At 43.7% G+C, this 27,897-nt stretch overlaps 1 protein-coding gene across 8 annotated transcripts in view; it reads left to right on the top strand.

Annotated features, from left to right (window-relative positions):
• The window catches only part of LOC146802300 (N-fatty-acyl-amino acid synthase/hydrolase PM20D1-like), a 257,866-nt gene that overhangs the window by 107,756 nt on the left and 122,213 nt on the right, over positions 1-27,897 (top strand). For 7 of the 8 annotated variants that reach the window (XM_085621866.1, XM_085621867.1, XM_085621869.1 and 4 more), the window contains 3 exons: positions 4,933-4,994; positions 6,178-6,256; positions 6,695-6,766. In XM_085621866.1, coding sequence (XP_085477992.1) covers positions 4,933-4,994; positions 6,178-6,256; positions 6,695-6,766 — 213 coding nt within the window. The remainder of the gene's footprint in view (positions 1-4,932; positions 4,995-6,177; positions 6,257-6,694; positions 6,767-27,897) is intronic. The other variant, XM_085621870.1, reaches the window with a different exon arrangement.

The following is a 27,897-nucleotide window of genomic DNA, read 5'->3' as shown; positions in this document are numbered from 1 at the left end:
GCAGAGGGTACGGTTAGAATAAGAAACTCGCACCTTTTAGTCTGAAACAACTAGAAATACATATAATAGGACAAGCATCCCTTAAGAGGGAAATCTATCCCATTAAAGACTGTAGAAGAGAAGTGCAGGGCCATCAAACACATCATGGTGCTGCACGCCCTAGAGGGGTGTTGCTCAGAATGTACCATGATGGATGGTGTCCACTCTTGGGGAAGGTGGACCTTAGAATATGAGGGTCGGCAGCCAGGTGCCACCACACATCCCAACAGCTTGCGTGAAGGCATGAGCCACTATCTGCTGGACAGCCTGTGCCTAGCCTTGGTTGCTCTTCAATGGCTTTGGTCCTTGCTGGTGGAGAATGCAAGGCTGACTTCGGGAGGCGTGTAACGAACGTCCCCCTCTTCAGAGCACTGAGGTCAGATTGGGACCCCCTCATACACTGTAACCTCGGGATCTTCCTTAGTTTGAAGATTTTAACCATGGATTTATTTAGTCCTAAGGCCAAGACAGAAAGGCGAGGGGCAGTAGTGACCCATCACAATACCCATGATGTGGCAATGCCCAGGACACAGCCAGAGGTCGAAGTGGGCAGGGTGACAGGAGAATGACGGTCCAAATATTAATAATTTGATCAAAACCGTTTGTATATATTTTTTATTTAAATAATCTACCGATCCTGAACGAATAAGTTGCAGCAGGTTGAAAGAAGAGAAGAAGGGTCTCTACCGTGAAGTAGAACATGGTCTTCAATGAAGCTCTCAACATTCCAATCGAGTGGCTCCGGGCTTATAATGGCTGGTATAAGTCCGGAGCGCCAACATTCCAATGTTTGTCTTTCTGTTTCTGCCTTTTTAATGTAGGGCATATTACCCTCCTTGTGTGGAGTGTTCTAATAGCCTCATAGCCCTTTTTCCTTGAGCTATACCGGTTGGTAAAGGCCCTAACCTTTGTTATAGGCACGCACCTGCGGTGCAACCCTATAAATCGGGTTCAGGGCCTTTAACAAGTGGTATAGCTCAAGGCAGTGGGCTGTAAGGCTATAGTGAGAGAAGGGAGAGGCACCTAAAGAAGAAGCAAGTCCAGTGTCCCTGCTCCTAAAGGAAATGTAAATGTGTGCAATTGGTTAATCAGCAAATCTAAAGACTGCTTGGAAGGCATTTTAGACTTTAATTGATAGAATCTGAAATGTGTCTGTGAGAAGTTGGCCTGGCATATGCTGGTCACTAGTTATAGTGGCCACCTTGCACCAGTCCAATTCGACTCTTATGGTGATAGGTTTAAGTCAACCTTTAAAGAAAGCTATCCTAGTGGTAGCTGTGGAGAGCAGCCTTCAGGCTAAGTCTTGAAGGAGTGTTAAGCTTCTTGTTTTACCATAGATAACCTCTTGAATGACCAAATGAAAGAGTAATCCACACAGGTATATATATATAAAATACATGTATTTATTCTAGACAGAATCCCACAAGTCTCTTTATGAGGCTAGAGGTAAAGTTAAATTCAAACAAGCATTGATAGATACAATAAATAGCACTGGAATCACAGGGCCCCAGGGGGGGACCAAACCATATATTAAAAAAGTGGTATAAGAACCACGACAATTCTACAGACAATGCCTAGGGCATTTAGGATCGCTAGCCCCTTAAGAATCCACCCCAGGTTATGAGGAAGGGGTCCCACGGGAGACGCGTGCAGTGCAAATAGCTGCTATCGGGATCTCTATTATAGCCTATGGAGAATGTCGCTGTTTGATTTTAAAAGATTAAAGACACTTCTAGCAGGAGTTCAAAGTTAAGGGCTTGGAGTTAAGCCTTTGAAGAGCCCACTACCACGAGAGTACCGAGGTACCACTGTTACCTGCCCCAGGGAAGCCGGGTGCATAGGTCGTTTTCGATGTCGGGTCGTGGGCTGATTTTCAATGAGAAAATGTACAAAACTGCTGCTAGCCAAAAGCGTTGATGATGTCATGAAGAATTAAGTTGTAGATCTTGTAGAGATGAACCTGAAAGCAGAGGGGACAGAGTCTGGGTCACGGCACAGTGACCAGGGAGCTCGAAGCACCCGACATTGAAGGGCTCTTTCCTTTAAGTGGAAAGAGGTGTAGCTTGGATCTGCTGCCACGGGCTCCGGGAGGTTTCAAGGAAGGCCAGCTTCTGGAGGGCGACTGTCCCACGAAGGATGAGGGTCGCTGCGGTGTTAGTGTCCGGATTGGATCCACTAAGCCTTGGCAACCGCAACCCACGCAAGATGAACAAATCAGCTACTGGTGCAGACCCACGAGGTCTGTGAGAGGTCTCCTTTGTAGAGACGGTAGAGGAGGCCTGGAGCAACCAGGGGAACATTTAAAAGTAGAGATTGACCTCCGCTAGGGCCCACCAGTCGAAAGACAAGGGACCGCGGGAGGCAGCAATTTGGAGTGCGTAAAAGGGAGCCCACGGGCCACCGGAGGGGGCTAGGGCGCTGATCTTTGGCACAGTTGCTGCTTAGAGGTTGGCTCAATAATGGGCCAAAGCACAACTTCCCCACTGGTCAGGGTCGTGTGCTATGCAAGAGGTGGCCGGTGTCCTGGGGTATTGGGAATCTCGGCACCCACGTGGTCCACGGTGCTCAGACTCGCTGTGCACACTCACTGGCCTCTGTGATGCTTTGGAAACCCACCTCAAGGTTGCTGGGAGTTGACGAAGTCCATAGGAGCAGCGAAGTTCCAACCGGGTCACTTGCAGTGTTTCAGGTGCCTGCCAAGCAGGGGGGTAACTCCTTTACCCCAAGGGAGATTTCTTCAGTCAGCTGGGCAGCAGCTCGTCGAAGGTCAAGTCTGTAAAGTCCAAGATTAATCTGAGGCTCTGGGGACACAGTATTCACCTTTATCCAGGAGATTAGGGGAGGGTCCACATCAGAGCCTACCAATGAGAGTTGAGGCGGGAAAGGGTGGCTACACCCTCTCCCCTTTGTGTGTTTCCCGCCTGGGCGAGGGGCAGGATGCCCCTGAACCGGTTCCAGGCGGTGTATGCAGAATGTAGGCGCTGTAGCAGCCTACGTGCAACTCTGAAAGGCAACATATGGTGCACCCACCCAGTTCCAATCCACATATCCTGTCTGGGGAGGTGCTAGCACCTCCCTGCCACAGGAGCCCTATTGTCCAGCTGCAGAGGCTGGGATTTTCCCCAGCAACAGGCAGCCAGAGTCGTGTGGGTGGCGGGTAGCACCCATTTTGTACTACGTGTGCACTTTTAAATTGGTGTCTAAATTCTGCTGCTTTTCCCATACCGCCCCTCTAGCACGGGGGAATCATGCCCTCATGCCCATGGCTGGACTGGGGGTATTATTCCTACATGTTTGACACCAAACGCGATATGGTTCTGTGTAGCCATTCTCAAGTTATCACGCTATCGCGATAGACTTATAATGCGGTTAAGAGTATATGGTATGACTACACTACAAACAACCTCGCACTATTTTTAATGAAGGTTGCAGAGGGGCCCTACTCAGGTAGGGGTCCCCCCTCACACATATCTCAGCACCCTGCCTTGTAGGATTAGCATGGCCTGCTTGAGGGGTGACCTATGCGAATATATGTCTTGTAAATAGGTGGGATACAGGGTACCTGTATCCCTATAAGGGGTGCAAGCACCATCTTACCCAGACTACAGTAGTGGTCTGGTGGTGGCAGTTGGTATGGCTGTCCCAGGGTGGCACAAGACGTGCTGCAGCCCTGGTAGGCCTGTGAAGTACCTATGCCCTAGGTACCTAAGGTACCATATACTAGGGGCTCATAAGGTATCACAGTATCCAATCACTAGTGCATCTAATATGCACACCAAGTTGTTTAAGGGAGAAAGCAGATAGGCTGGGGTCCTGGATGGCAGGATCCCAGCCAGACTAGTCAAACCCATTCAAATACCAGGCAAAAAGTTGGGGGCAACCATACAGTCAGAGTCCACCTTCCTACAGTGTCTTTTTAATGGAAGTGTATAAAAAAGACTTTGGAATAACATGTATAACATTTTTCAAACTAATGACTTTCATATTTGCAGTGCCTTCACAAACAGGCGCGGACCTCTTAGCACTATAAAACACTTTAGTATTTCCCTGTTGCATGAACCAGAGTCAAATCAGAGACCATCCGGCTGCTCCTACTGAATTTGAAGTGATCACATTAACCATCTAAGCTTTCGTGCCAGAAAAATGCATTTCCAACAGATAAATTTGAGTTGCATTTAATTTTCATTTAAGGTGTGTCCACTATATTTTATAATACAGTTACGTATAGGTGAAAGGTCAAAAAAATAGTTAAAGAATATTTTGTTCATTTTAGCCACATCACTGACCCCGCCCCCACGATTGCTGACCACACCCTCATTGTACTCCGGATCATAGTTTTCTTGCGTTTCTTTTTACATTGGATTTACCTCCTGGTAAAGTGCCACCAACCTGGCAGTCGGTCCAAGCACTAAAGAAAAGGACATTTAGGTGCTCTTCACCCAGAAAGAGGCAGGCCAGACTTACTGTTTGTGGAAATCAGAAATGTTGTCCGATTCTATGGCAAGGTTAGCCCACGGACGTCCAGGAGTGCCAGATTCATAACTGATTTTCATGATATCCACAGAAGATTCAATTACATGCAGTAAATCTGAATGGACTCTATTTACATAGTGATTGTTCTAAATATCTGGACAGGATTTGCCCTCATTGACCTACTTTGGGCCCCCCCAAGCTAGGACTTCGAAGCCCTACCAAGAATAAATAGGCTTCCCTTTAGACAGGTGTGCTTTTTTTGAAGAAGGAAAATCTATTTATTGTAAGGGCCATGAAGGAAGAGCATAAGACAGGATTCTGGTATTACTGAAAAGATTGTGTGGACTGGCATTGGCAGGTTGATATCTTGCCATCCGCGGCACTGTTAACACACTATGTTCTTTTCTGTCTTTCCTTCAGTTCAGCTTCCCCATCAATGTCATAATGAGTAACCTTTGGCTGTTCACCCCTCTCGTCAGCAGGTAAGAGAGTGCTGTCTTCCTTCACCTTTGCGAACGGCCTTGTAATGCCAATAAGCATAGCATCTCCTCGTACATCTATAGAGTCATGGGACCTCCTGTCATCTACTTGTAGTGATTAGTTTCATGAGACACAAAGAGTAGCTACCTCTCTATCTGAAGGTTCATAATACACAGAGATCTCTGTATCTAGGACTCCCAGAGCCATACAGGAATGTGTTGGTTGCTTAATCACACAATATCCCCTCCTGAGTATCCAGAGGGACCTACAGGCTGATTCAAATATTGTAGAATTACACATGCAAAGTATACAACACGTGAGCTGTGCATATGTGTACTCTATGGTTTTTGCGGATTCGCATACATTGCCTTGTAACTCCTGCCTAACTATGCATGTTCTTATATACAGGCATATGTATTAATTTATGTAGAAAGAGGCACAGCCATTTCCCAAAGAGTGTGTGTGTGAAGGCAAGGGGTAATTTGTATTTCACAGCTTATTTGTGTATAAAAACTGCTTAGCTTAATTGTGTATCAAAGCTGCTTAGCTTAATTGTGTACCAAAACTGCTTTCATGTATGCATCCTGTAAAAACGGAACTGGCTCTTGAAATTCCACACACTGTCTACTCGATATAAGCCGAATGTTATGCTCTGTAATTTTTGTGCCAAAATAAGTATGGGAAATGCATGCTTCAAATTTCCTGGCCAGTCTGTGGCACTCTCAGTCTTGATAACTGCACCTGGTCACATTCGGTCATTTGTTTGCTCACTGTGTCACTGAAGACCTGGGATCATATGCAAATCAGGTTGGTCCTGTCCCAATAAGAACAATCCACCCTGCACTTTAGGCCACTCTGAATAGGAACACAGGTAAGCTCAAATCAGCCGGAGTCTTGTAGGACAGCAAGCACCAGAGCCACATTTTGGAATACCCTTCACACTTAGGGTGTCTCACTGGCAAAAAAGAGTGATTTTTTTGAAAGCTTGAATTCGCGTCAGACCGTACTTAACGCGAGGGCTGCCATGGCGCGCGCCTCCGTCCTAGTCGAGGCTCTCTGCATTGCTCTGAACACACACACCTCGTCTCTTACTGCGATATGGCATCTTGCCTGCCTTTGAAATGCATATTACGCAGGTTTGTAATAGTTGTGCTGAGTTTCTTGTGTGCCTCCTGTGCCCCGCAGGATTCTCGAAGGGAAGACCTCCAGCAATGCCCTGGTCCGCACCACTACTGCAGTCACCATGTTCCATGCCGGCGTCAAGGTAGGTCTGGTGTAAAGTTTGTTTTGGTGGCTTCCTGCTACTTGTCTAGTCTTGTCGTATTTACTTCCCACCGGCGCGTATGGATGAGCTGGGGGCTGGGGGCTGGCAAAACTGCCTTCTGTGCAACCAGATCGGAAGCTTAACTTGTACTCCTGGCATCTTCGCTTTACTGTACCACGTGATCATGGATACATCTCGTCGTTCACAGTTCCATCATGTTCAAAAACCTACAAGAATGGTCTGACCGACAGGATTGAGTGCCATGAAAGAAACAAGGTTTCACATTTATAAAGAAAGGTCGGAAAGTCAACCGGCTTTCGTTGTTCGGAGGGTGTTCATGTTTACGATATTTAAATAACAATAGGCAATTCAGTTGACGGCGTAGAAATGTTTAATGTTATTAGAGTGCAGCCATGATTATTTACTATCTTCCCGCAGTCGAACATAATCCCGCCTTCCGCCAGCGCCACGTTGAACTTCCGGATTCACCCCGCCCAGACTGTGCAGGAGGTAACTAACGCTTGAATGAGCGCCATTTTGTGTTCCTTTCTCACATCGTGTATTTTCATTGTCGCTGGTCTGCTATTGAGTCAGAGGCGGACTACGAAACAACAACCAAACGTACAGCGGGCAATATTGTGCCGTTTGCAGGACAGTGCCAGGGCGCGTAGCTGCCAAGGTTTCCGATTCCTTATGGGCGCACGACTGGACCTAAACTTGCAATGGGAGGGGTCGCTTACGTTATTTTGAATGGCAGAGCCATGTTCAAAAGCCCAAGTCACAATTTCTCATGGGCAGTGCTAGAACTCGAAACATTTTACTCCGGGAATCCATGCATTGGGGGTCAAGGTGTGGCAATGGAAAAGGGGTGGTGTCACGAAAGGAGTTTGCACAGCAGATTCTGACGGTCAACTTATGCATTAAAATAAAAATAATAATCATGCTGTAAATAAATTGCAAACAAGGACGAATTTGACTGTAAATCTGTTATAGATTACTTAATTGGTCACAAAAAGGCTGCATTTTAAAATATCTTCTGCTTGAAGACATCTGCTGCATGTGCCTTTGTGTGCTCAGAAGTCTTGAGGGGACAATAATAGCAGTAAAATAACTCTGGTATTTAATGCATTTCTGGGAACGTTTTGTGTTTTGTCTGGTCACAGTTTTGATCCAAAACATTGTATACCAGGTTAATGTGCCTGCGACAAAGCACATACTGTAACATGTGCATCACAGAATTGTGGTTTATGTAGCTGGGTAAGGGGACCACTGTTTTTGACACTGAGATCATTTTGTTACTCCCAATTCATATGTTGCAGTCCTTCTAAAATAGCACCGTGGTCTATTTATCAGAATCACGGAGGAGTCTGTATACGATAGGTTTAGATCCTTATTGTGGTTTTTTTCTCAGTCTAAGGTTGCAAAGAAGGGATCTGTTGGGAATTAAATATGCCTTGTTAGTACAGGCAACACCAATCACTGTAAAGTTTTAAATCCTGACCATGTCTTTCTTCTGACCATTCAGTCTTCGCATATAATGTTCACAAGTATGTGCGATATCTAATTTCTAACACCTTATAAAACTAATTGTCTTATGTGACATTTTTTGTCTATTGAGTTACACACTTGGATGATTTACGGTGTCTCTTTGTGAAGTAAAGTGATACGCGAATGATGGACGGAATACTAAATATATCAAACATTCACCCCAGTCAAGAGATCTGGATAAGTCCATCATTCTTTTGCTCACCACGCCACCCCAGTTTAGACATAGCCATATGCAAATCCGTCTTGACCCTGTGCCTCATAGGAACAGTCCAGCCTGAGTTGCCAATCTAGGTCCTCTCTGGACCGGAAACAAGCATCCTGGGACCGTTTTCGGGGTATTACCCCTCATCAGCCAGGCTAGCTTGAATGTAGTGGCACAGTGAGCAAGGGACCCATGTCTAGGCATACCCATCCCACTAGGGGCCAGACGTGGGTCCCGTGCTCACCATGCCACCGGAGTCAAGCTAGCCTTGCTGATGTGGGGTGATGCCCCGGAACCAGTCCCTGGATTCTTGTTTCCAGTCCAGGGAGGGTCTGGCAGTTGGGGCTAGACTGTTATCATGGGGAACAGGGTCAAGACTGCTTTGCATATGGCTGGGTCTGACCTGGAAAGGCATGGGGTGAATGGTTGACATTGTGCAGCATTCTGTCCTTCAATTGTTCTTTTTTCTCTTTGTGAAGTAAAGCACTCCAAAACCCCACACCGGGATGAGCAGCATTATAAAAGAATTAAATGAAAAATAAGTTAGTAGATGTCCTTTATATCGCTATCTGTGTAATTACTCATAGACAATGATAATTCTTGCATTCTAGCACTGCATGTGCATATATTACATGGCAGGTGGGGGGGGGGGTTCAACAAAGTAAAGACCCTGTCTCTAAGTCCTAGTTTCTCTAAGGTACTTGTGATGTGAATGGCTGTGTGTCTTCATTTCCTTCCCTTGTACTGGCCTCTAGGTGTTATAGCACGGGGAATCTGGATCCAGGCCGACACCTCTACTTTCCAGCACTGCTTGTGAGCTTTCCATTCATTGGTATGAGTGGCTTTTTTATACTCCTTAATACCTGTAAAGATATAGAACTGTGTACTCTTTCTGTGAGAGTGACAAATGGTGTCTTCTAAAACACATTGAGTCCAGTTGTCGAGAGAATACCTTATATTTTACAAGATATTTGTTGTAACTATTTTAGAAAATTGGTGGCAAGTGGTGCAGCTTAAGCACATTTCTTTGGTTATTTTCTCTTCATAGCATATTTAGCAGCAGACCAAACGTTTAAACTGCGGTACAGGATATCAGCACTTGAGATATCCCATGCTGTCGTGGAGAGGACACCCTATGTACAGACTCTATATAGCATAGAATGCTGACTTTCTTTCCCTGGCAGTACGTGGTAACCCTATGTTTTGCCACTCAACAAATATTTTTATTTATTTATTTGAGTTTTATATAGCGCTGGCTAGACCCGGAGGTATCAGAGCGCTTTACATGAGGATCGTTACATTACAAATTACAAATTACATCCGTTACAAGAGCATAATAAAAATATAGGGAAAAAAACAATGTTATAGTAATTCGTAGGAGGGAGGGGGCGGAAGGAGACCCAAGTGGAGAGACGAGGAGAACTATGCCTAATGTCCGGCTGGGTAGGTGACGGCCGAGAGGGAAGACCAGGGCCAATCTCCTCTATAGCTGTCTAGCAGCTCCACCGGTCATCAGCCATGTTGTTCACGTATCCGCAGTCGGGAATAGCAAGAATAACAGATTTGCATGGTTACGTTAGATACTGTTGCATAATCAAACATAGGAGGCAAGACCTCAGTAGAGGGAGGAGGGAAAAAAGGGAGGGGAGAAAAGACAGGGGGCAGGGGAGCAGATCAGTTCAGGTATACCGGCAATGGAAGGAACGTGTCCCAAGGGGGCCCAAAAGTTAGAGCAAGCGGGACCAAAACCCAAGTGGGGCCACATGGAAACTCGGTCCATTGCCAATAATAAACACCATGCAGGGTCATCTCAGCATCAAATTTGAAATAGTTTGAGAGTGGGTCCCAGGGGAGAGATCCTTAAGATGTAGAGGCCAGGCGACATACTTTAGGGTGAAGGGGGTAGAGGACTGCGTCTTATGAGTCTTGCGGTAGCTTTCGTTCAGATCTTGGGTGATCTCATCACATACTCTGAGATCCAAAAACACAGGTACCATCCTAAGGTCAGGATCAGCACCCAAGAGAAACTCGGTTTCAGGAGAGAATGGTCCAGCAGTAGTTCAATCCCTAACAAACAGGCACCACTGCTGAAACGTTTGCCCAGGACCATAGGATTCCGACACGCAGACCAACAGGGGAAGGAGAAAGCTATCCGCGTACATTTCGAATGGACTCCATCTTGGGGTCAGGCCTTACAAGCAAAGCTCGCCGGAATGAAGAAGATACTGTATATCATATATATATATATATATATAGTTCATACCCTACAAAAACAGGCACCACAGCTGAGACAGTTGCGCAGGATCATAGGATTCCAGCACGTATACCAGTAAGGGAAGGAGAAGCGCTCCCTGCACTTCACAAAAGGACGCCATCTTAGGGTCAGATCATACAATCAGTGCTCACTGGAGCGAAGATCATACTGTATAACAGCGGCGGAAAATTGTACCTTAGGGAAGAGAAGTGAGGATGCCATGAACATCCGGCAACGGGCACTCGGAATGGAAATTAGGCCCCGATCTGTTTCAACGGCGATGCAGCCTGCACTGTTGTTCGTCAGACATTTAAGTCCATCACGTTTTTGAGCAGTCGCCATTTTAGGGTCAGGCTGAGTTGAAAACTGGAGCGAGCCTCTGAAACAGACAGGGCTCAGAGAAACCAAAATAGCAGAGTGCCTTGTATGGTGCATGTCCCGTTGAGTCCTGTGTTGAACTCCGAGATTCGTGCTCCAGGAGGGAAACCGGAGCCTCGGTCTGCAGCAAGTTCCGCCGAAGAGCACGCCGCCATCTTGTGCTCAGTAAGAGCTCCTCCGACTCAGGCAATTCAAGGAAGTTCCACTCGATCTCAGAGTGTTTGTCTATTGATTGTAAAACGCCATAAACCAGCACACATTGTCAGTTTACATAGTGCCTTTCTGCTCCGACAGATACCCAAACTTGCAGCAAACCCACGGACACTGGAAGCAGCAGAATATAAAATAGTGCCACGCTGAAAATGCATGCCAGCTTTGCATGAAGAATAAATGAAGTACAATTTAAGCCTGTAAAATGTTTGCGATTTATGAATGGCACAGCAAGTGTATTTCATTGAGTCCTGCATTAAGGCTGCTCTGGGAATGCTTCATAGTGGCAAACCGAGTTTTTGCTGAACTATTGTGAAATGCTAAACCAATGTAGCGTCTACTGTGTTGCAGCAAGCACAGAAGTGGCGGCAATAAATTGGCACAGCAATCACAATCCCAAAATAATTTGCTTTTCAGAAATAGGGGACTGTCTAGTTTCATCTGGAAGCAGCTACTCTAAGACAGTTAATGCATTCACGTAGTATTTTCCATTTCAAGCACTATCAGTGAGCCAACATTACCTTCTCCATCTTAAGGCTGTCAGATACCTGATATTTTCCTTCCCATTGGTCTACGTTCTCCCATCAGCTCCCTTCTGGCACCATCCCAACATTTCCTTCTTCAACTGGGGGCACATAGCAAAATGAGTCCTAGTGATAGGATCACATGAGGACTCACTGTTGAGACAGTGGAGTCGGTGGGCGGTCTCCACTGTGGAGCAGGTAAGCGGCCTCCTGGCTCTCTCGCGGTCTTTCTTTTTCTCTCTAATATTTTTGGAGCAGTGCATGTATTTCTAACTCTGTTATCCCAGTTTCTCCCACTTTCAACCCACATATCTACTTCTTTCCCTCTAATTTTCCCTTTGGCCTTCTGCTGTTTCGCATGATTACTCCTTCCGACCGGTTGGTCAAATGCATACATCTGCCTACCCATGGAGTACTGATTCTTATGTCACGGGGAAGAACAATCCATTTTGTTCTCGAGACATTTGATCTATTTTGTCTTCCCCTTTCCTCTCCCCTTGGCTCTTCTCGATTTCTCTTGGCCCCACGTCTCCCACCCCCCCCCCCCGCCACTGTCCAAGAGCATGCAGTTGTTTAAAGAGCTGTATTATTGATCTGCTTAGATAACATAATGTTTGTGAAATATGCAAAGAACCAAACATTCTTATGGTGGAAACCAGGGGTCTCCAATGGGTAGCTTGTGAGCTATTGGTAGCTAACCAGCAACCACAGAGTAGCTTTCAGAGGTGAAGCCAAGTTCAGTATCTCTTCAATGGATCTGTGCATTTTAAAGGAGACAGCACTGCTCATCTCAAGACCCCTAGAAAGACAGCCAACCACACCAGTGGCAGGGCCGTATGATAACACTTAAAAACAAATGAAGTAATAACAGTTCCCCAACTGCCAAGGCTAACCCTCCTCAGTAAGAATGCCAACATTCTAAGGTGCACTCTCACAAGGGTTCTAAAGTAAAACCAAGGACCCAGAGACATGGGGGTGGAACATACCAATAGGAAAAAAAACTAGAAGACCTGCAAAAGATAATATACATGAAATGGCATTATACATTTAAAAAAGGAGAAGTTATAACACATCTCCTTACCCTAAATAACAAAAGAGGAGAAGAGCCAGGAAGATGTAAAGGGAGGAAGGTAGATGAAAGAGAAAATGGAGTAGGAAAACAATTATAAAGAAAGAGGGATTAGAAATAAAGGATAGGAGCAAAGGTAAGAAAGGAGGAGAAGAACGAAACAGCAAAACAAGATGAATATGGAGTGGAAGGAGGTCTGACAGGAAAGAGAGGACACAGAAAATGCTGTAACATTATATAAAAGATTATTTCATGACATAGTCCCCATGCCACTTGGGTGAACTTACATTCCTGTCACCACGTTTAACTCCAGATATGTTGGACAGCTCTTTTGAACCATTAACCAACTTATTACAGATACCTTGCCTTGGATGTGGAACCAATCTATCCATGCTCCACATTCGGCCATCAGCCATAATGACTACATTTTTCTTAACATCCTTTATTCTTTCTGGACCATAGTGTTTATTGTACCTGTTCAGGTTAGTGTGAGGTTTCTTAACAATGACCCATTGACCTACTTTCCAGTGGCTCAGTGGACTAATGCCTCCACTGCAGGGGCCTGTGTTCGACCTCATGGTCACAGGTTCAAATCCCGGCGGGTCCACTCAGCCTTTCATCCATCTGAGGTCGATTAAAATGAGTACCATTGAGTTGGGTAACAAGAAACATCTGTTATTTGGCGCCAAGATACCTCTGGGTGAACGTGCGCTTTACAAATACACGTCATGTGATGTTATTTGCGTTGTTTGGCTCCCCATCTGTGATCGTATTCTTGCTTGTATTTCTTTTGATGAAACACAATTCTCTCCTTAGCCACTTGACTGTCCCATTCAAATGAGTGATCTTCAAACAACCAATTCGGTGTAGGTTTTGAGCAGGGTTTATGCCCTCTCAATAAACAAAATGGTGAGTAACCAGTTACACTGTTAGGTGTAATATAATATGTCCATATCATGTCTTTGATTGACTGAACAATGGGTTTATGAGCCACCATCGCTAATTGTAAAGCGTCTTTGATCATTCTGTTGCAGCGTTCCTCCAGCCCATTAGCACAAGGGCAATATAAGGGGGTGGATATGTGTTTTATGGCAAGACTGACAAACTCTTTCTTTCCTCTGACACTAGCTGGACACCATTGTCGGTGATGAGTGTGAGGGCTACCTTCATTAGCAAACACTTCAGACAGAAAGCGTATTATAGTCTTGGTGTCCACTCTATTGACAAACTTGAGAGTGATCCATTTGGAAAAATAGTCTACCAAAATTAAAATGAATCTTTCTTGCAGACCTGAAATTTGTAGAGGACCAATAATGTCAAGGCCTAGTCTTTCCCAGGCTTAAATGGGAGTTTGCACTGGTTCCAAAGGTACTCTCCTTGTGCTTTTAAATTTGTCACTGAGACCACAGGCATTACAATCTTTAACCAGATCCTCTATAAGGGTGTCCATACAAGGGAACCAGTATCCTGACCTAAGCTTACTTTTCGTAAGATTCCTTCCCAGATGGCCTTCATGAGCTATTTCACAGATGCGCCTTCTGAGTTTTTCAGGAGGAAGGATTTTGTCAGTCTTAAATACATTAGTCCCTACAATTGACAGTTCTTCCTTTACATTCCAATACGGTTGTATTTCACGAGGAAGAGCACCACATTTCTTGGGCCATCCGTTTTTGATATTTTCAATGACCACCCTTAACGTAGCATCATCTGACGTGTCTTTCCCAATCTTCTTCCAAAATTGCAGGAATGACTACTTGTAAAACTTCAAATCTTCTACACCCTCTTCCAATTGCTTATTGATGGGTAAACGAAAAAGGCAGCCTGCTACCTGATTCTTGATGCCCAGAACATATTCAATTTTAAAATCGAAACTTTGTAAAGGCACGAGCCATTTACCTATTTTGGGTGTGGTGTAGTTCAATGTCTTTTGATGAAAATAATGATACTAAGGGTTTATGGTCAGTTCTTAGTACGGACGGTATACCCCACAAAAAGTATTTGAAATGGTTTGTCACCCAAAAACATGACAAAGCCTCTTTCTTAATTGTACAGTAGTTGCTTTCTGCTTCCATCAATGTCCTGGAGGCAAAGGCTGTTATCTCTTCTTTGCCACCTTCCATTTGCGATAGTGTAGCACCAATGCCCCGTTACTGTCATCGGTGGTAAAAAAAGAGCAGTTGCAATAGCTTTTTTTAAATCCATGAACGCACGGTTAAGGACGGGTAACCATTCAAAATGTGTCACTTTTTTCAGAAGGTCTCTAATGGGTTGTACAAGTTCTGAAAAGTTCTTAATGAATTTAGACATATACTGTGCTAAACCTAAAAAGGATTTGATTTCTTCCTTGTTGACGGGAATGGGAGCTTCCATTACTGACTCTATTAAGTCCATTTTGGGTTTCATTCCTTCACTAGACATGGTGTGACCAAGAAAATCCTCAGATGCTACTCCAATTTTGCATTTATTCTTCTTGATGGTAAAACCTCCCTCACTAAGCTTAGCACACACCTTCCTCAAGTTGAGATTATGTTCTTCATTCAAACCATAAATAAGGATATTGTCGTGGAAACAAATAGATTTATCTATTCCCCCCCAATACATGTTGCATAATTCTTTGGAAAGCAGATGCGGCCGAGGCCAGACCAAAAGGCCTTCTTAAGAATTTGTAAGTACCGAAAGGTGTAGTAAAGGCAGTAAGAATCTGGGAATCAGAGTGCAAAGGTACTTGATGGTATGCTGACGTAATGTCTAAAACAGAGAAGTATCTAGCACCATTAATTACAGACAACATTTAATTGATTTTGGGAAGCGGATATCTATCTATCCAAATGTTGGTGTTTAAACTTCTCAGATCCACACACATGCGGATGTCTTTACTCTCTTTTTTAGGTGTAATTACAATGAGGGGCAACCATTCTGAACTTTCCACAGCTTTAATAATGCCCTGCTTCTCCAGTTTCTCTAGTTCTTTTTTTTAATGGTTCACGCATCAACAATGGAACGGACCTGGTTTTGTGCGCAACCGGAACAGCATAATTGTTTAGTTTAATTTTGTGTACATAGTTTTTCAACATTCCTATATTGTCAGTGACAACTTCAGGAAATTCTTTGCATACATCAATTCCTACCAATGACCTGTCAACCAATAATACCTGTTCTTTATTATTGGGGTCAAGCGTGATGCCTAAATATTTCTGGTACTTCCACCCCAATAGATTACTCCCTTTCTCTGTGATGTAGACTTTTCCAATGGTATGCCTGCATTCAAAAGTGATTCCCATCTTCACCATTCCTTTTACAGGAATAGGATCCTTATTATTCCCCTCTGGATGTATATCTGGCTTCTCAAAAGTATGCCCATTTTCCTTAAACATTCCCTGAAAGGTTTCTTTGTCAATTAGGGTATAAGGGGAACAAGAATCTGCAAACACGCTGACTTTTTCCCACATCTGTAACTTCTGAAATTCTCTTTTTTTGACTTGGTTTTAATTACAGTGTGTGCATCTAACACTCTTAAAACTTTATTGTCCTCCTTAATTTCATTTACATCCTTCTCATCACTAAGAGAGTCTTTGTTATTTTAAATTTCTTTTACACAATAAGCAGTGTGCTCGATACTCTTACCTATCGCTACAGCTTCCTCTAAATCAGGATTTTGAGTCAACAACCTCTCTTGTACTTTGTGGTCATTGGTGCAGCGGACCAATTGATCCCTAATGAGAGAATCAGTAAGTGCTCCAAATTCACATGTGGCAGTGAGCCCCCTCAATGTGGCAATGTATGAGGTGACTTTTTCATTTTTTCCTTGCACCCTTTTAAAGAACTTATGTTGCTCCAAAACAACATTTACCCTATCTTTGAAATGGGAACCCAATTTCCTTAAAGTAGTGGTGAAAACATCTACATCACCTTCACCTTCCTCTTCTCCACCACCAGCAAGATCTTCATAAACGTTTCTTCCTGTATGCCCAAGTTGTATAATAAAATATGCTGTTTCGTTGCAGATGAAAACTTTTCCCCACCTATGGCAATTAAATAGAAATGGAGTATTTTGACCCATCTATCCCAAGGGATTTCTGGTTCACCCTCATCATTTAAGAATGGAGGCGGATGACTCATATTTGCAACTGACATGACTGAAAAGAAACACAAAATTTAAAAGCTAGAAATGAAAATAAAGAACCCTACCAATGATATAGGTGACTATACGTGAAGGAGAAAGGAAGAAGAGCAGTCACAGTTCCAGTTAACATGGAATCAATAAATGGGCTGTGCTTGTCAAAGAAAGTTTAATGAAAAAAGACTGCAGGCAAATATAAGCTGTGCCTATCAGCGTGTAAAGATGAACATTAGTCAACTGCTTATGAAAACAAGGTATGCTGTGCCTGCCAGCGTATACAGAACTATGAAAAACTGCAGGCGTAATTAAGCTGTGCCTGTCAGCGTGTAACACCAACCAAAACAGCACACTGTTAACGACTTCCCCAACTTATTTGCAAAAGTTGAACGACTTCAAACAAACTCTCAGCAGGGAAAGTGAAATTTCACTTGAGGGTGCTGAGAGAGCAAAGCGCGACAGCGGTTGAGGAGAGGACGGTTGGATACCGTTGAAGCAACAGCGGTGATGGCAGGCGAAGACGCTGGATGGAAGCGTGGAGAAAGCAGACGCAGCGCGGAGACGCCGCTCCCCAGGGCGTGGGCTTTGAGGAAACCTTGAAGAAAATAGAACCGGGCAGGCGCAGCAGCGCGGAGACTCCGCTCCCCAGGGCGTGCACTGTGAGGAAACCTTGAAGAAAATATAACAGGGCAGGTGCAGAGCGCAGACGCCGCTCCCCAGGGCGTGCGCTGTGAGGAGAACTGGAAATCTTGAAGAAAATTTAACTGGGCAGGCGCAGCGCGGAGACACCACTCCTCTAGACCTGCGCAGTGAAGAGACAGGAAACCTCGGTGAGGAGCCCCAGGAAAAGCATATAAAGCATGCGCCGAAGACTGGAAGCACCTCACAAGGGATGCGTAGAAATCTTCACCACAGTTTAGGTGGCAGAGAAGACTGGAACAGGATTGCCGGCTATGTAACGAAGCGAGGCAAACTCTCGAGAAATTACCTCAAGGCAGGAGCTAAACACAAACTTGGCACCAGGACACGGCCCAAGTAGACAACGGTGTAAAACTCCAACTGGACAGAAGTAGGTAGAAAACGTGAGGAGAAGTCCCAGAGATGACTAGGTAAGGCCTATTCAAAAGTAGGTTAGGCTGGTAACGTAACAGAGGTGGGGAACCACAGCTGCCCCCTGTGCAATAGTCTTCAAAGGTCACCAAAATGAAGTAATAACAGTTCCCAAACTGCCATGTCTAATGCTCCTCAGTAAGAATGCCAACATTATAAGGTGCACTCTCACAAGGGTTCTAAGGTTGAACCAATCCTAACCCTCCTCAGTAAGAATGCCAACATTCTAAGGTGCACTCTCACAAGGGTTCTAAGGTAAAACCAAGGACCCAGAGACATGGGGGTGGAACATACTAATAGGAAAGAAAAACTAAGAAACATGCTAAAGATAAATATACTTGAAATGGCAACATTCTAAGGTGCACTCTCACAAGGGTTCTAAGGTAAAACCAAGGACCCAGAGACATGGGGGTGGAACATACTAATAGGAAAGAAAAACTAAAAAACATGCTAAAGATAAATATACATGAAATGGCAACATTCTAAGGTGCACTCTCACAAGGGTTCTAAGGTAAAACCAAGGACCCAGAGACATGGGGGTGGAACATACTAATAGGAAAGAAAAACAAAAAAACATGCTAAAGATAAATATACATGAAATGGCAACATTCTAAGGTGCACTCTCACAAGGGTTCTAAGGTAAAACCAAGGACCCAGAGACATGGGGGTGGAACATACTAATAGGAAAGAAAAACTAAAGAACATGCTAAAGATAAATATACATGAAATGGCAACATTCTAAGGTGCACTCTCACAAGGGTTCTAAGGTAAAACCAAGGACCCAGAGACATGGGGGTGGAACATACTAATAGGAAAGAAAAACTAAAAAACATGCTAAAGATAAATATACTTGAAATGGCAACATTCTAAGGTGCACTCTCACAAGGGTTCTAAGGTAAAACCAAGGACCCAGAGACATGGGGGTGGAACATACTAATAGGAAAGAAAAACTAAAAAACATGCTAAAGATAAATATACATGAAATGGCAACATTCTAAGGTGCACTCTCACAAGGGTTCTAAGGTAAAACCAAGGACCCAGAGACATGGGGGTGGAACATACTAATAGGAAAGAAAAACAAAAAAACATGCTGAAGATAAATGTACATGAAATGGCATTATTATACATTTAAAAAAGGATAAGTTATAACACAATACTGTGTCGGTCTTTGAGGTATGGACCATCTGTATCCACTCTCCATCTAACTTAATTCACAAGTACATTGGCCATGTTGCTCTTGTTGCAGGGATTCTGCTCATGCACAGAACTATGCGCAGGAAACCAGGACCTCAGTGAATTGTGGTGTACCAAAAACTCACCTCAGAACCCCTATCCGACCAGCATCAGTGTCCCATTCGTTATCCGTATTCTATCTGAGGTCCCAATGTATAGACAACCCAGAACAAGCGACTTAGAGTACGCTCAGGAATGGTGGGAATCAGAAATACCTGTTCGTAATTATTCTCAGATCAGTCCACAACAAGAGTAATCAGAGACACGGTAAAGTTTAAAAGGTTTATTTTATAAACTGCGTGTCCTAAGATGCATTACTTTCGCTAACATAAGCAGACAAATGATTAAAATCAAAACCATCGGCATTGTTACAATACTATAGAAAATGAAAGGAGAAATCATAGTATAAATGACAGTGGAATACAGCCACCTTCCTTTCGCTAGTAAACTAGCATTATTATACTAATAGAAGGTCTCTATACTTGAATGGGGAACCCCATACCGTAAAGATCAGCTTAGTTGAATCACATCACAGGATCAGGTGTGCTGTGCTCCTGGGAAAGCTCTTCTTCAGAATGTGTGTAAAGCATGCAGACTGCAATATTAAAAGCACTCGACTTTCAGGTATTTGCAGCTGTGTGCGTGTTATGGCTAAATAGTGGGGCGATCAACCTGAACTCAAAAACATGCTTTGTCTGGCGACCCAGACTGTTTCTTTACACAATGTTCAGACCAAGGTCGCAGCGCACGTCTAGGGATGTGAAAAACAGACAGTTCTCATGTGAAGAAAAAGGCGAGCAAGCAGTTTTCAAATAATAACGTGTATCTTCAGTGTCGTGTGCAAAAGCAGCAAAAGTGGCAAGATGGCTTTCTAACATCTAACGCGCTTATGCCAACATAGCAATGTATGTATCTAAATCGCAGCCCTCACTACACTCCCCCCTTGATCGGACCACTAGCAAAATAGGGATATAATAAGGGACGCAGAGTTCAAGTTCGATAGAACAGAACTAAGGGCACAAATTGGAAATCCATATAAAAGGCAGTGAAGGTTCGAAGAGCAAAAAACCGATAAAAGGAAAAAAATTTTAATGGAAAAATTAACGGCAAGGCTCAGAGAGCCCGAATGTCGAATGAAAAACCAAAAAGTTTGTGCAAAGGAAAGTTGGACGACATCCAAGTTAATCCATCAATGTAAGTAGCAACAGCTTCCAAGAGGAAGTCATTGGAGTGTTCTGCAAAAGTGTCCGCCATCCAGTCTAGTAAGGCAAATGAACATACATGTTCTTCGACAACTGGGGCCTCTAGCACAATCAGAGGACAACTGGCGTGTTCATTAAGATATCTTCGTGCCAGGAAGTCATATGCAGCCGTACCGATGTCCCAATTCCCTAGGACAGCCTAACAAGTAATGCTCCCTCAAGACCTGTGTTCTAATTTCTTACATCTAAGTCAATATGGGCTAAACAACAAATAACACCAATTTACCACTTCAATTTATTTCTTTTACTCCTGTTTATTATATTTTTTAATAAATTATCCTTTATGTTTTCAATGAGGCTGCTCCTTTCTTTGACAATGTTGAGAATTGGAGACGCTTCATTGATGATATTTTCTTCATTTGGAAGGGTGACAACGATTCACTTAGCGAATACATTGCTTGGTTGAATGCAAGTGATGACAATCTGAATTTTACAGTTAAGAGCAGTGCTCACTCTGTGGAATTTTTGGATATTTTGATCTCAGGATTCAATAATATCCTGGAAGTCAGCCTATATAGGAAGCCTACCGCAAAAAATACAATCTTGCAGTATCAGAGTTATCATCCTAACATCCAAAAGGACTCTATCCCATTTGGAGAATTTTTACGGGTCAGAAGAAATTGTACAAACATGTCGGATTTCCATATTCATGGTGATGCCCTTAGAATGAGACTCTTGGTGAGGGGATACCCTAAGAGATTGGTACGCCATGCATACAAGAGGGCAAAGTACTATAATCGTGATGCCCTCTTGGAGGGAGCACAACGTGCTCCCAAGGAACAAGTGGTATGTGTGATTAATCATTCCCCCCTTGAATTTCAAGATTAACAACATCATCCAAAGAAATTGGAAAATCTTAAATACCAATACTGAAGAAACCCAGTTAGAACAACCTCTGGTAGCTTATTGCAGAAATCGCAATCTACGTGATATGTTGGTGCATACAAGATCGAGCACCATCAATACTATGCATCAAACTACCATTACGGGTTTACCGGTTGTCATGGGAAACCATATTTGTGGATCCTGCCATGCCTGTGACTCTGCTTTAGTCACAGATCTATTTGTGTATCAGGGGTATAATGTTAAACTGAAAGATCTTACAAATTGCAGAAGTCAAACATTGTTTACATCCTCATGTGCCCGTGCAATCTAGCATATATAGGGGAGACAGCACGTGAATTCAGAGTACGTCTTAGCGAGCACAAATCTGCTATACGTACCTGTAGGGCTTCTGCCCCCCTTGTCCAACACTTTCTCATTAAACACCACACTGAAAAAGATATTAAATGGTGTATTCTTGAGAAAGTAAAAGGCCAAGTAGGGATTCCTATGGAAATTCTGCGAAAGAGAAGAGAGACTTTTTGGATCTTCACTCTTAACAGTGTGAAGCATGGTCTAAATGAGGAAATCCAATGGAATATCACCCAACCATGGTGAGTTCCAAGTGTGGTACTACTAATGCCATCTTGAGATATTAGCTGATGCTTGTCTATTGAGCTGTGAGCCATATTGCTATGGTGTTGGCGAGTGATTTGCCCATAGCGTTTCCTGACAACTAGATAACGGCTGCACGTTTTTTGGTCTATGGTTCTGTTTTGTAATTTTTTAAACACTATTGGTATGAACAGTAATAATGAGTTTTCTTGGAGATATTATTTGGGTCTTTGCAAGTTAGTCAGTAAAGTTTACACATTTGAAAATATCTTTTCATCGTAGGATCCAACTGTAAGCTCAACTGTCCTTCTTTAATGATAGATAGTACTGTTGTTTGTATTTTCAGAAAGTTTGTTTGATTTTCCTTTTTTGGGGGTGTATGTATGATTTGGGGTATATATATGTGTTCACACATTTTTTAAATGTATTAGGCATTTGGGTAGAGATGATTTGGTTGGTCTATTGTTTTTCTTACTTTGCTTTACCTATGGAAATTTAGCGTTGTAGGTTTGGATATACAAAAATCCATCTTTGTGGCCTTTTGAACGTTGTAGAAACATTTCTCAGTAGTGACAACTGGTTATACACTCACTCAAGATGGCGCTGGTATTATTTCGGCAAAGAGTCTGTCGTCCTTGTGGACGATCTTAAGCAGGTTGGGTCCTCGTGGTGGCCTTGCGTGCGGGATCCGATTGGTAACATATTTGTTTTGGATGATGTGTATAGTGGTAGAGGTACAGAGTCTTCAATTCGTTTCTACGAAATTAATAGGTCACGTGACTTAACTAAATATGCATGTGGAACGGTATTGATTAAAATGGTATTAATGGATATTTTTACTTAAGATGCCGTTTGCGGACAATTTGGTAGATGGCTCGTCATTTTTGTGGGTTGTCGTGTACAGACTAAGTTATTTTGCCAACTTGGAATGGGGTATTACGATATGAAACACACTCTTCAAAGATGGCGCTTGCAGTAGTACAAGTAGTTGGTCTGTCGTCAGTGACTATGGAGCCAACAGGTGAAGCTGCTTTAGCAATTATGGTCGCGTATCGTGGTAGACCGCAATGGTATAAATAGAGACGTACAATTGGGTAAAGTCTCGCGAACCTACGGGAAGACGAACCGATGACGCCAACGTTGTGATTGAAGGTCCGAGACGTCTTAAAAGATGGTGAGTCAGGAGGGAATAGGTTGGACTCTGTGATTGTCTTTCGGATGAACTTCGGACTTTTTCAACCTTTGAGTCTTATTGACCTAGCCTGGGTGTTTTTTTGTTAGATATTGGGATTGGTAATTTTTATCTCTAAGAGACTGTGATTTGGAACCCTTCCGGGAATAAATTTGGTAGAAATCTGTGTTGAGCAGCGTATAAATCATGGTGCCTGCTTCCTAGGACTCTTTTGCTCTCTCTCTTACTCTTGCCGGCAAGGATTTTGGGTAGAGGTCTCTGTTGAGCAGCGTATAATTGTTATTGTCTGCCCCCTAGGACTTTTTTGCTAAATATATATCTATTTTTTTGCAACTTTATTGCTATAGGGACACTACGAAGAATTTTAAAAATCGTGTACCTGGTCCGGGGTCCTTTCCAGAATTGGATACAGATAAAATAGGAACACCTTTGTGACCTTGATAAGATATATTACTACTCAAAGGTACTTATGATCAGTATAATTTCCATTCTTGGAGATAGAGTATAGCAAGGAAGCCCTTCATAGTGGAAGATAGGTGGTAATGCAGAATATAATAACTCTTTTACACAGATATATGGAATACCTCTGAATAAATACCGGATGTATCGTGGTTTTCCCTTATGAGTAGGACGACGTTGGAGGCACTTTCTGAGGGTATGTAAATACTGTGTCGAATTACAAGAAAGATTTAGAGAGATTACAATAGGAAAATGAAAGTCAGATATACAAGTACAATTATCCTTATGTTGTCTTTTTGTTCCTATCCTGTCAGGATAGCGTCACACAAAGAAGAAACTGTGATTATCCCCTATATCTATAACAGAAACCATTATAGGTCAATATTAATCCCTCATATAGTAAGTATTTTACCTTTAAATCTATGTTAGGGTTAGATCATAATACTCAATTTATATGTTGGATACATATCCTTGTTATTATAGGATATTTCCACATGGACAAATTCCTTTTCTAGATTGATTAAATTATTTTCTTTAAAAAAAAAAATCCTTTTTTGTTAGGTAACCCAATTCCTAATGTATTACTTTATATGCTGGGGTCTTTTTAGGGTTAACCCGGCTCTCTTTACATTACACTATTTGGTATTGTATATATGTATTAATTGGTCCAATCGGTGTCTTTTTAAATTTATTGAGTATATTATATTTTTTTGTGGCTAGTGATTAATTTCACTTTTATATATATATATCTTTCTAGGAAATCCCAGAATTTGAGAACCTACGATATGAGAAATAGCGGGTCCTGATGAAGGTGGTTTCTACGTTTTTTATGCCACCGAAACGCGTTGACCAAGTCTTTTTTGGAAATCCTACCATTTTTGTAGTAGCTCCCTCTTGGGGGCTATAAAGACGGTTTTACAACTAATAAGCGTTAACTGGGACAACTATTGAGACCCATGTATAGGATATGTATAGGATGTGTATGGTATGTGGATGGATGAATGAATAGTATGAATGGTTAGTGTTCTCTTTCTGGGTTTCGCTTTGGAAAAATAAATTTTGTATTAGGGAATTGACATAAATTATGTGCAAAATATAATGATGATGTCATAAATGAAGATTGATTTATACGTGGAAAATAATTATATTAAAAAAAAAAGGATAATATATTAAAAAATATAATAAACAGGAGTAAAAGAAATAAATTGAAGTGGTAAATTGGTGTTATTTGTTGTTTAGCCCATGTTGACTTAGATGTAAGAAATTAGAACACAGGTCTTGAGGGAGCATTACTTGTTAGGCTGTTTATTCTCACCTCTTCTCCCTGACCTTCTGGAAAAGTATTTTGTTGAGAGGGGGTCCCTATATCTCTTGCATTCCAATTCCCTAGGACTCCATGTGCCACTCCACAGGCCATAATCCTGACGCCAGAACAGTCCAACTCATGAGCCACTAAGGGACTCATTAGTCGATCATGATCCGGGGCAGGAGACACCGAGTTCGACAAGCACAGATCCAGAGCCCATTCGAATGGACAATCTAGGCAATGAAAAACAGGTTGTACGCATGTAAAGTAGGAAAACCGGAAAGACAATCCATAGGCTATGCTCAAAGTTGCCAGTGGTAATGTTCCATAGTATTCAAGCATCCGGTTACGAAGATGGAGCAGCCGGGACAGGCTGTCGTGTGACACAAACTGTGCAGCCATTGCTTAGTAAGCAGACCAACAACAGCACCCCAGCCACAAGGGCGAGAATCACCGGGAGACCGCCAAAGACGCTGGAAAAAATAGAATGAAAAAATGCCGGTATCACACCAAAAATTGTTTGGAAGGAGGTCACTAGGCCGGAGCCCACAATTTTGAAAAAATGTGCCAAGCCAGTTGTTGACGAGGCATTAAAGATAGTTTGAATCAGGGCACCAAAATGAAGTGGGAGATCAGTATTCAAAAGCGCCTGCACCTCGGTGCGCGTATTTGCTACGTGAAGGACAAATGTTTCCCGGGAACAAGTCAGTGTGACTTCTTTTTGAGACAATAGAGCCCTTATTCTGCTCATCTTGTTGAACTCCGCTTTCAAGGTTGGAATGGAAGGCCAGATGGATACATCCAGCCGCCCATGCGAGGGTGGGAAAAGGACATTCTTACAGCAGACTACTCTCTGTGATACTGTCACTATGTAGGGAATTCCCACTAGCATCCCGCAGCAAGCCTCATTATTTAAAAGCAAATAACTACCGTTAGCCAGCAGCGTGAAAGATGGTATAATAGCTGGCACTGGAATCCCTTTCAGGACGCAAGCTAAATTAGGAGCGTGCACATTGCATGCACCATGTAATTGAATGTGCCTACAGACTACAGAGTGATCAGGTGTGGAAGTGCATTCCTCACCCTTCAAATAGACCTCTTTACCGTCTCTCATGCACCTGTATGTAAATGGGAGTGACCAAACTTCATGAAGGAAGGCAGTACCCAGTTGTTCATATCTACCTAAGGCATAATGTTTCATGCATGAACTGAATTTAAACAAAGGAAACGGCAATGTGATTAACACGTGGATAAGCCACACAGCGGAATTCAATTCGGCCACAGAGAAAGGCAAAGGTTCTAACTTTTCAATATGCAGTAATGAGTATGTCGCATCTTTCATGGACATGAATTGTTGTTTTGCAGTGAGATTAAAGGGAAGGAATAAAGATGATGTATTCATATAGTCCCAGGGGACTTTCCCAGCCTTTGACGTTTGCAATGTCCATGCAAACTGCATTATAGAACGCAATGGATTTTGACCATGATACAAAACAGACATATCATCCTGCACAATATCAACAACAGATGAAACAATATTGTCTAAAGTGTAAATTCTGAAAGAAAGGGTGTTAATGCTATTATCTATAACAGCTAGTACTTTTTCCATATTGGCTTGATCAATAGGCCTCAATCTGGAAGCAGCTTCAATTTGTGATAACTTCCAAACTTCGTTATAAATAGCATACACCCATCTTTTGGACCTGCCACCCATAGGACCCTTAACAAAATCAGTCAAATCTATTTTGTCATGTAATTTAGATAAATGAAGTTCAACAGATGCCAAGGTGGAATGTTGCAGCCAAGATTGGCAATCCTCCCTTTCCCGGCAAAAGTGATCGAGAAGATTGTCAACAAACAGCTGACCCGCTACCTCGAAGTTAACAACGTCCTGGACCCTTCCCAATCCGGTTTTCGCAGCAACCACAGCACCGAGACCGCCCTCATCACCGCCACTGACGACATCCGGACCCTGATGGACAAAGGAGAAACAGCCGCCCTCATCCTCCTGGACCTATCAGCAGCCTTTGACACGGTCTGTCACCACACCCTATCAGCACGCCTCCATGACGCCGGTATCCAAGAGAAGGCCCTGGCCTGGACCACATCCTTCCTCTCTGGCAGAACCCAGAGCGTCCGCCTCCCACCCTTCCGCTCCAAAACCACCGAGATCATCTGCGGCGTCCCACAGGGATCCTCCCTCAGCCCGACGCTGTTCAATATCTACATGGCCCCCCTCGCCCACGTCGCACGACAACACAACCTCAACATCATCTCCTACGCCGACGACACCCAGCTGATCATATCCCTCACTGAAGATCCCCACACCGCCAAATCTAACCTCCACAGAGGAATGAAGGCCGTAGCCGACTGGATGAAGGACAGCAGACTGAAGCTGAACTCAGACAAGACAGAGGTCCTCATTCTCGGACCCACCCCATCAGCCTGGGACGACTCTTGGTGGCCCACGTCACTAGGCACAGCCCCGGAACCCACGGACCACACACGCAACCTGGGGGTCATCCTCGACTCCACTCTCTCCATGACCAGGCAAGTCAATGCCGTCTCCGCGTCCTGCTTCAACACTCTCCGTATGCTCTGCAGGATCTTCAAATGGATCCCCCTCGACACGAGAAAAAACGTTACCCAGGCCCTCATCACCAACAGACTCGACTACGGGAACGCCCTCTACTCAGGAACTACAAACAAACTCCTGAGACGGCTCCAACGCATCCAGAATGCCTCGGCCCGACTCATCCTCGACGTCCCCCGCCGCAGCCACATCACACTCCACCTGAGAGGCCTGCACTGGCTCCCCGTCAACAAAAGGATCACCTTCAAGCTCCTGATCCACGCACACAAAGCACTGCACAACACCGGACCCACCTACCTCAACAACCGACTCGGCTTCCACACCCCCACCCGAAGCCTCCGCTCAGCCAACCTCGCCCTCGCCACAGTCCCCCGCATCCGAAAAACCACCGCCGGCGGCAGATCCTTCTCCTACCTCGCCGCCAAGACCTGGAACACTCTCCCACCATCCTACGACAGACCCAGGACCTGCTGGCCTTCAGAAGACTCCTCAAGACCTGGCTCTTCGACCAGTAGCACCCCCCCCCTCCCCAGCGCCTTGAGACCCTCTCGGGTATGTAGCGCGCTTTTCAAATGCAGTGATTGATTGATTGATTACTTCCCTACAGAGTAGGTAGTTACAGAATGAGAAGATTCAAAACGAGGGTCCACGTGAACCTGCGTATACCCAGGTGTCAAACCCAGAAAACGATGTTGACAGGAATCAGAACTTGTCTGCCAAGTCAACCATCCCTCAGAATGCAACTTG

Source organism: Triturus cristatus, chromosome 8 (assembly GCF_964204655.1).
Source record: "Triturus cristatus chromosome 8, aTriCri1.1, whole genome shotgun sequence".
NCBI classification, from domain to species: Eukaryota; Metazoa; Chordata; class Amphibia; order Caudata; family Salamandridae; genus Triturus; species Triturus cristatus.
This window is presented reverse-complemented; position numbering and strand designations above follow the sequence as displayed.